This window comes from Oryx dammah, unplaced genomic scaffold (genome assembly GCF_014754425.2).
Source record: "Oryx dammah isolate SB20612 unplaced genomic scaffold, SCBI_Odam_1.1 HiC_scaffold_4, whole genome shotgun sequence".
Lineage (NCBI taxonomy): Eukaryota > Metazoa > Chordata > Mammalia > Artiodactyla > Bovidae > Oryx > Oryx dammah.
In genome coordinates, this window is record NW_024070188.1 from 15,908,290 (window position 1) to 15,918,245 (window position 9,956).

Here is a 9,956-nt window from a genome sequence, read left to right on the forward strand (position 1 = left end):
CTGAGACAGAAACCTCGTGGAATCCATACCTGCCATTTCTAGGACTGACCTAACCTTAAAATCAGGCTCCCCAGGTGGCTCACTGGTAAAAAATCCACTTGCTAATACAGGAGATGCAGGAGATGCGGGTTCAAATCCCTGGGTTGAGAAGATGCCCCGGCACAGGAAATGGAAAATTGCTTCACTATTTCTGCCTGGAGTGTCCAATGAACAGAGGAGCCTGGTGGGCCACAGCCTGCGGGTCTACACAAGAGTCAGGCACAACTGAGCTACTGAGCACAATCTTAAAATCAGAGGTAAGACAGCACAGCAGCGCCTCTAGGATTTTGAAGTTAAGGAATCCTGACCCTACCATGAAACAAAAAGTTGAGAAATATTTAAATACTTTAGTAAACAGAGCCAGGAAGACTTGAAAAATCAGTCCAGAAAATTAAACCTCTTTTTTGGCTTGCTTTTTGCAAATTACCAAGTAAGTGTTTCTCTGTAATTATCTAGTTAATTGCTCTTGTCTATTTTAATCTAGTCCTAGTTATTTTATTTTATAGTTAGTTATTTTATTTTATAGTTATTTTATTTTATTGCCCTTTCACAGAATAGTAAAGCTTTGTGGCTGAGAATAAAACAAATATGTATAGTCTATGGCTGTTTTTTTTAAAAAATTTAAGCTACCATCATCATAATCTTCGTTCATTTTGAAGGTTGGCCACATAATTTTCTTTGGGACTCCATGGACTGTAGCCCACCAGGCTCCTCTGTCCATGGGGATTCTCCAGGCAAGAATACTAGAGTGGGTTGCCACGCTCTCCTCCAGGGGATCTTCCCAATGCAGGGATCAAACCCAGGTCTCCTGCATTGCAGGCAGATTCTTTACTGTCTGAGACACCAGGGAAGTCCAATAAATTACAATATAATCGTAATTCAAACTAAAGCTTTAAATAGCTGGCCATTTGTATATTTTCTTTTGTATGAAAAAGCCATACTGTGGGAACAAACAAACTGACAATAGTACATTTTTCAGGGAAATTCCAGGACAGGTTAGAGGATCTTAGCATGGTCTCACCAATCAGCCTTCCAGCCCTTTCAGACTTTCAGTACTAAAAGTGATAATCAATGTCCATTATGATAAGCCAAACATGCTGCAAGACAGTCAGTGCTTTCTGAATTGCCACTATATTAGAATCATTAACTTCACTGTATTTAATTGTTTTCTAGTGGTTGTTAAACTGATTCCAAACCAATGGTTGTCTGCTGGATTAAATATGGCATCAGCAACTCAATGGACATAAGTTTGAGCAAACTCAGGGAGAGACTGAAGGACAGGCAAGCCTGGTTCACTGCAGTTCATGGGGTTGGAATAAGTCAGACATGATTTAGCAACTAAACCACAGGAACAAATGTGACATACCACTTGCAGGCTAACTGACAAATTACAGGCCAATTATCAGAATATATGTTATCATTATGTTTTGGGTGACACGATTTACTCATGAACATTCCCAATCATTACATGCCAGTGAATTTCAACCTCTCAGATACCTGCTCTCATGCTCTAGGGTCTAGAGCACAATCTACTTTCATTCCAAACTTCCTTTCTTAAGGTAGTGTAATCTGCTCTAGATTCCTGGTACATTATCATCACATTCTGTTGATGAAATCAGGTGGGAAATGTGAGGGTATTGCTGAGTCGTGAAGCAGGGTGCCGTCACCCAGGAAAGCAAGACACCACGTCAGGCATGGAGGACTACAGCGTCGTCGTGCTGCAGGGTATCAATTCAACCGCTTTTAATTTTGTGGAATCTACTTTTGCTTTCAGAAATTCTGTTGGACAATTTGAAAGAAAGAAGATAAGATTATGTGAATCTTTTCCAAGGATAGCCTACTCAATAAATGTAATAAATCATCTGAACCCGTTCTATGTTTTTTTAAAAAGAACCACAGACCACACTGAAAGTCATTTTGACATTTCAGCATTTCGATTATCTTTTTATTTTTATTAGGTGGGCACACTGTAAATATTATACCTTCGTCTTACCGACAATTCCATATTTCTTGTAAAGGCTTTGGAAATGGTCCAGTTATTTGCAATAACCTGAAACTGACCTGCACTATACTGCAGTAGGAAGAAACATTATTTTATTTATAGTCACCATCTCACATGTATTTACTGTCTCCAGTCTCCTGAGAAGCACAGAAAACTGCCCTAAAAATTTAATATAGGAGAAAGTATATATCTGATAACTTCCTACTTAGAAACCTTTTTTTAAAAAAAAAAAAAGCCTAATTCAATTCAACTCAACAAACATTTACTGAACATTAACTCTAGTTTAGGTGCTGTTATAATATAAAGTTTAGTTTTGTTTTTGCTTTTTGTTATACAGATCAATTATTTCATGGGTCTTTACAAAGTTTTTCAAAATTCACAGAGAATATTTTGCTTATCCCCTTTGAGAAGTTGGAAATAAAAGGGGAGGGTGCATTTTCTTCTACCTCATTTCTAGAATTTCCCAATGTAACCCTGATCAATTCCCACCTATTCTTTCTTTAAAACAATGCTATTTTGTTTCTTCTAAAAAAAATTTTTTTTTAAGTTACTGAAAGCCAGACAACTCACTGAACAACTCAAGGAAGACAGCCAGAATTATGTTGAGATATGCAGTCTTCTCCAGGGACCCAGGTTGTTTGGGCTGGAGGGAGCAGGGCAGGAAGGAGAGAACACCTGACTCACAGAACAGGGGAGGGACGGGGAGCAAGAGAATCCGGCACACGGCATATCCAGCTAACAGAACAATCAGAAGGGAACATCTAGGGAAGGTGGCAGAAACTTCTGTAGGAGTCAGGTCAGATAAGCCCTGAAGATATATAGTGGAGGAAGGAAGAGGATTCAGGCAGAAGGCAGGAAAAGGGCTGGTGACATTCTGGTACTGTTAGAAAGGCAGCTGTCCTGCTGGTTTCAGAGCAGGGCAGAGACAGTCCTTATGCACATGTCCCCATGATAAAGCTTCACAGAAGATACCACGAGGATGGACCTGTTTATCCACTGCTGCTGCTGCTGCTGCTAAGTCAGTCATGTCCAACTCTCTGTGTCCCTTTGTATGTAGCCCTCCAGGCTCCTCTGTCCATGGGATTCTCCAGGCAACAATACTGGAGTGGATTGCCATGCCTTCCTCCAGGACATCTTCCTGATCCAGGGATCAAACCCATGTCTCTTATGTCTTCCGCATTGGCAGGTAGGTTCTTTACCACTAGTTCCATATATATACTTAGATCTGGGATGGGGGTGGCAGGAGACAAGGAGAAGGAAGGGGGAACTTTTCTTAAAGAATATAGGAGGAAGAAACTCAACTGAATTTTAGATGAGCTCTAAATACCGTGTATACCTTTTGACCTTGAAGTACTATTACTTGATCATACCTATTCATTTAAATCTTAGAAACAGAATTCACAATTATTAGTCTATAGATCCTGTAAGGTATTTTTACAGGACACAGCATTTCATTTTAATGTCCCATATACATTAATGTCACAAATGTTGATTTAAAGAAATAATTCTACATATCAATTAATAAGTCCCCTCCCATTATAGATTTCTAGGGAGATATACTTTGATTACTAGCAACTTATACTTTACATGAAAGCATGAGATAGACAACTAAAACATAGTTTCTTTAGTAAATCCAGAATAATCACCTTCTCATATAGGTGAGAACTACAAGTGATTTTCAACTTAATTAGGTTTATAAATCAACGTGAATATTAGATCACTTACAAAAATAAAGGAAAATAGGTCTGATGTATATTTAAGTCTCTAAGGGCTATCTGCCTCCCTAAGGGTATCTTTAACAGACTCTGACACATATTTAAACATACCATTCCAGAGGTCCCACTCCATGGTAGCTCAATAAACTAAGTTCCTGCCTAACTGACATATGAAATACTATATTCTTTCTTGAATAAATTTTTTCGACTTTGATCTACACAATAATTGGTTTGCATAAATCTTCAACATACTTCTCAGATGAAATAAAAACTTTTTAAAGAGAAACTGTGGTCAAAGAATGGCATTTCATGAGGCTTTCAACTTTGCTACCTGATAAAAAGTAGAATAAAATCTCTATAAATAGCCAAAGTAACAAACAGAAAGAGAACTTCATTTCACCTCAATGGCTAACTCCTTCAATGAGTGTCTTAGCTTTATGATTCTTCAGGTAGTAATTTATCTTTTTATTTACATAAAAAGGAGTTAGAGTAGTTTTCAACCTAAAATTAAAGAGAACAGGAGACCAATCAAAGAGTTAAACACCTGTTAAAAATATTAATTTGCATTCTAAAATCCCAAGACTCTGAGAAGCCATAGGAGATCTATAAGATCTATAAGGTTTCTCAGTAACTATAAAGTCTTTTAAAATTGCTCCAGAGATGGTTTAAACTAACCAGATGCATCAAAAATCACGGTTCACAGAACTAAAAATACACTGACGTTTTAACAACAGGCTTCCTATGATTCATAATTCTGGCAACATTTTTAAGTTTCATGAAATTTATTTAACTTCGAACTGAATTGAAACTACCTTCCACAAGAGTCTTTTATAATTTCTTATATCTTTCAGTCTAAGAAAACAATTCCCCCGACTGAGGAAGTAGAAGTCATCGTCAGTTATTTTCTATTGTCATGTAGATGAAATAAGAATATTAGTTCTCCTCTGTTAAAAAGACAGAGAGCTCAAAAAAGTCTACCAACTGACAGATATGAACATTTTTCACTTCCTTCCAAAAGATGAAAAATCACATCAGACAGGAAACACATTCTTTAGATTAGTGACAGGTGTAGAACAAGCAGGCCAGTCAGCCTTCATATTCAGTGTCGGCAGCACACTCAGCAACAGAGGGGACAACTCTTCGTTTTTATTGAAGTGACACACATCGTATTATTCCTTCATCTACACATCACCAAGCAGAAAAGTTCCCCAGCAATAAAGCTACTTGATATTGGTTGAACGCCAGGCTCTTCTTTCAAATAAAATAAAATAAAATAAAATTGCAGTGCTAGAGAGAGAGAGATATGCAAAGGAGGAGGAGGTCATGGAGGGGAAGGAGGGTGGTGATGATGAATCTAGCTTAAGAATTTCTTTAGGAAAAAAAAAAAAGAATTTCTTTAGGGAGGAAAGAGGGAAAGTTGTCTCTATTCTCAAACTCATTTCTCCACAGAACAGTAAACTTATTCAGGAGCTGAAAAATGTAGCCGCTTTATTTAGAAGCCAAATGATTTAGATTACACAGCACAATAACATGGTCAGGATATACTTAAATCTCCAGTAGAAAAAGGGTGCTAGTGAAGTAAAAGTTTCAACTGTAAAAATAAAAGCCCTCGCCCCCCGCTCAAGGCGGCCACCAAAAACTCTTGTCTTAGTTCAGGTCTCTCTTTTTCTCAAGAGCCAAATAAACAGTACCATCAAAGCAGTAAAACGGCGACGCTGCTCAAGACACATTCTGGAAAATGGGAGAGTAAAAGAAGACCCAGCACAAGACTGCATTTAGGACTTACCTGCTCTGATCCCAGTTGGCAGCGAAAAGGACTAGAATCTTCCTGCCATAGTGGTCCAGATTGGCCAGGCCCCCAGGGAAACCATCCTTCAGTGCCTGCTTGATCCCAGGGTCAGTGGCCTTGAAGCTTTTGAACATGTCCAGGTTCTGCTGCCGGTACTCAAAGTATTGGGCCAGGAGGCGGAAGGCCTCAAAGTGATGAAACTTCCTAGCCCGCAAGAAGCGTAAGATGAAGGCATCATCTGTGCGGAGAAAGCCAATGTCCGGCCTAGTGATGACCATGTCCCTCACCTCCTGGATGTCCTGGTGCAGCGTGTCCGGATTCTCGTTGAGCTCCAGGCGGGCTTTCTCCAGGGTCTCAGGAGAGAGACCCGCTTGTAAATGAGTCATTGTCCTGCGGGTTCCTGAGCCTTGCCTCTCTCTCGCTGACTGTCCCACCACCAAGCTGGCCCTGGTCACCACCACACTCCAGCCTCTAGACCTCCCTGCTGCCTGCTTCCTCTTCTTTACAGGAAATGATTTGTCTTGGTGTCCAATCAAGTACCCTGTTGCTTTCCTGCACCTTTTCTCTGAAAGATAGGAACTTCTTTCCCCACCCCACCTTAAAAACAACGTCCTGCCCCGGTTCCCTCTTCCTTTTCCTCCAAAGAGATGCGGCCCTCCGGTGGCCCAGGACCCCTCTTCTTGTCCTCTCTCTCTCCTAACAAAACACCCCTAATTGCACCCAGCACAGGGGTTGCTGATCTTGGTACCGTCCTCTTCTCTTCCGAGATGGTACAAAAACAACCCCCACGCACATCTCAGCCCCAACACTGTGATGCTTCTGCGGTCCCTACTGAACGATGCTCCTGCCAGGGATAACGATGGAAATTCTGATTAATAATAAGGCGGCTCTTCAGCGCGCTGAGCTCGGGGCGGGGGAGAGAGAGCGTCTTTGCCAGAAGGAAAAAAGAGAGAAAGAGAAAGAGAGGGGAACGAAGCTTATTTCTCCTACTTATTCAGAGATGCTATTTCTAAGACATTTGTGGGATTCCGTTGAAAACGATTAGGATCCAATTAGGTGGCGACTGCAGAGAGCGCACCTTCCCTCCTCCCCTCCTGGATACACCGTGATCTCTTAAGACACCAGAAGGGTTTTTGGTGGCGTTGGCACCCGCGTGGGCTCCCCCCCCAACCCCACCCCCACCCCCCAACTTCTGCCTGCCTCTAGCCCTTTATTTCAACGACTTGCTGCGGAGGAGGGGGGTGGGGGGGAGGGATATCTCTCCGGGAAGGTACATTTCAAAAGCGAGGCTGGGGGGAGGAGAGGGTGGGAAAGAGGAATGGAAGATAAGATTAAAATATCTCTACCTTTTCTACAATGCCCCAAAGCAAGAGAGAAGAAAGAGCAGCCGGCTCCTACCAGCAAACCCGGAGGCGGGGACGCTAAGCAATGCGGCACTCCCTGGCATCCATCAGCCGCGGCTTCGGAGGCGGCGGCGGCGATCGCAGTATCAACTCCTCTCGGTGGGATGGAGCGAGCAGAGAAGAGGGACGGCAGCGGGGACCCGGGCAGAAGACGCACCTGGGAGCAGCCCTGACCACATCGTCGGCGAGCAGCCGCTTCCTCTCCCGGCGGGAGGGGTGGGAGTTGGTGGCGGGGGCGGGGGGGGGGCCGGGGTTGGGGGGAGACCAGAGCTAGGGCCACCGCTGTCCCAGGTCCTCGCCCGGCCCTGCCATTCTCGCCTGCCAGAGAAGAGAAGGAAGCGAGCGAGAATCGAACGCCTGGATGGAGGAGGCCACGCAGGCAGCCGCCGCCTTTGTGCGCTCGGAGCCGCTGGGGCCGAGGGCGCGGCTGCTGCGGGCCCCGGGCCCTCAGCCTGTGCGCGCCCGAGCGGCCGAAGTCAGACGCGCCCCTCCGGGCTGCCGCCGCGGCCGCTGCTGCTGCTGCAGCTCCGGCTGCCGCTGCTAAAAGAGGACTCGGCTCAGCCCAACTCCTCTCTAATTATCCCAGCACAGATCTCGCTGCGACGTAAGCACTCACTCAGCTCGCGCACGCACTCCGCTCCTCTCGCCCTGACTCGTTTGGATAGGACCGCAATTTCCGTGGCGTTCAGATATCCCGAGCCCCAAGTTTAGCCTGCTCCTGGTCCGCCCACTCCCGGGCCGTCTACTCGGGACGGGCGTCGCCCCGCAGCCTCCCCACGACCCTCTCTCATCCTTTGTGTGCAAGACCCTTGAGCTGCCCGGCGGCGAGTGGCTGTTGTAGATGGTAATTCAGCGACACATTTCCTAGTTCCTGTAGGAGGTAATTTTGATGTGGAAGAAGTAGGGAAACATTTTGTACTTTCCGCATTTGTTGTTGACAGAAATGTTGAATTTAGAAAAGACCAGAGTGGTTCCACAGCATTGGGCTGATGATTAAGCCTCCGGAGGAACTTATATGAATAGTATTTCAACCACTCTGGCTGCTAAATTCCTATTGAAGAGGATGGAAATGAGCCGGGGTAGGGGTGGGGGGACCCGTTTTCAGAAGAAGAAAAACAGGCACTCCTTGACTTACATTTCATAATAAAACATGTTTCTAGAGATGCATTTGATAGTTCCCTCAGTTTGATACATCTGTATACTAGAATCATCATGATAGAACAGAAGTCTTTGTGGTTAAGATGACTGTCTAAGAGTTTGAGAAAAATGAATGTTTTGTATTTTCAACCACAGCATGTGTTACTGAATCTGTCACTTTATAAACTTTTGGCTTATAAAGTGTCGAATGGGGTCGAGTTCAGATTAACTCAATGCAACAAATATCTACTGAGCTCCACTGGGTGTGAGCCATTGTCCTAGAGTCTATGGATGGCTGGTCTTGAAGATAAGAATACATTGTTGTATTAGATGACTATTAGAACCTTCAGATTAAAAAACAGGCTTTCTGTTATTGCCCTCAAGGTGATGGTGCTGACAAAGGGAAAGAAGACGGTGGCAGACCTGTATCAGTTCAGTTGCTCAGTCGTGTCCGACTCTTTGCGACCCCATGAACCCCAGCACACCAGGCCTCGCTGTCCATCACCAACTCCCGGAGTTCACTCAGACTCATGTCCATTGAGTCGGTGATGCCATCCAGCCATCTCATCCTCTGTCGTCCCCTTCTCCCCCTGTTCCCAATCCCTCCCAGCATCAGAGTTTTTTCCAATGAGTCAACTCTTCGCATGAGGTGGCCAAAGTACTGGAGTTTCAGCTTTAGCATCAGTCCTTCCAATGAACACCTGGGACTAATCTCCTTTAGGATGGACTGGTTGGATCTCCTTGCAGTCCAAGGGACTCTCAAGAGTCTTCTCCAACACCACGGTTCAAAAGCATCAATTCTTTGGCGCTCAGCTTTCTTCACAGACCAACTCTCACATCCATACATGACCACTGGCAAAACCATAGCCTTGACTAGACAGACCTTTGTTGGCAAAGTAATGTCTCTGCTTTTGAATATGCTATCTAGGTTGGTCATAACTTTTCTTCCAAGGAGTAAGCGTCTTTTAATTTCATGGCTGCAGTCACCATCTGCAGTGATTTTGGAGCCCAAAAAGATAAAGTCTGACACTGTTTCCACTGTTTCCCCATCTATTTCCCAGGAAGTGATGGGACCAGATGCCATGACTCTACACATGGACATCACCAGATGGTCAACACCGAAATCAGATTAATTATATTCTTTGCAGCCAAAGATGAAGAAGCTCTATACAGTCAGCAAAAGCAAGACTGGGAGCTGACTGTGGCTCAAATCATGAACGCTTTATTGCCAAATTCAGACTTAAATTGAAGAAAGTAGGGAAAACCACTATACCATTCAGGTATGACCTAAATCAAATCCTTTATGATTATACAGTAGAAGTGAGAAATAGATTTAAGGGCCTAAATCTGATAGATAGAGTGCCTGATGAACTATGGAATGAGGCTCGTGACACTGTATGGAAGACAGGGATCAAGACCATCCCCATGGAAAAGAAATGCAAAAAAGCAAAACGGCTGTCTCAGGAGGCCAAATAGCTGTGAAAAGAAGAGAAGCAAAAAGCAAAGGAGAAAAGGAAAGATATAAGCATTTGAATGCAGAGTTCCAAAGAATAGCAAGGAGAGATAAGAAAGCCTTCCTCAGTGATCAATGCAAAGAAATAGAGGAAAAGAACAGAATGGGAAAGACTAGAGATCTCTTCAAGAAAATTAGAGATACCAAGGGAACATTTCATGCAAAGATGGGCTCGATAAAGGACAGAAATGGTATGGACCTAACAGAAGCAGAAGATATTAAGAAGAGGTGGCAAGAATACACAGAAGAACTATACAAAAATGATCTTCACTACCCAGATGATCACGATGGTGTGATCACTCACCTAGAGCCAGACATCCTGGAATGTGAAGTCAAGTGGGCCTTAGAAAGCATCACT

At 43.7% G+C, this 9,956-nt stretch overlaps 1 protein-coding gene across 2 annotated transcripts in view; it reads right to left on the bottom strand.

Moving 5' to 3' along the window:
- Positions 1 to 7,405, bottom strand: part of CLVS2 (clavesin 2) — an 87,650-nt gene extending 80,245 nt beyond the window's left edge. The window contains exons 1-2 of one of the 2 annotated variants that reach the window (XM_040239009.1): positions 6,892 to 7,405; positions 5,543 to 6,473 (exon numbers count right to left, since the gene is read on the bottom strand). In XM_040239009.1, the coding sequence (XP_040094943.1) occupies positions 5,543 to 5,931 (389 nt within the window). In that variant the 5' untranslated portion in view covers positions 5,932 to 6,473; positions 6,892 to 7,405. The remainder of the gene's footprint in view (positions 1 to 5,542; positions 6,474 to 6,891) is intronic. The other variant, XM_040239011.1, reaches the window with a different exon arrangement.
- Between the last annotated feature and the right edge of the window lie 2,551 nt (positions 7,406 to 9,956).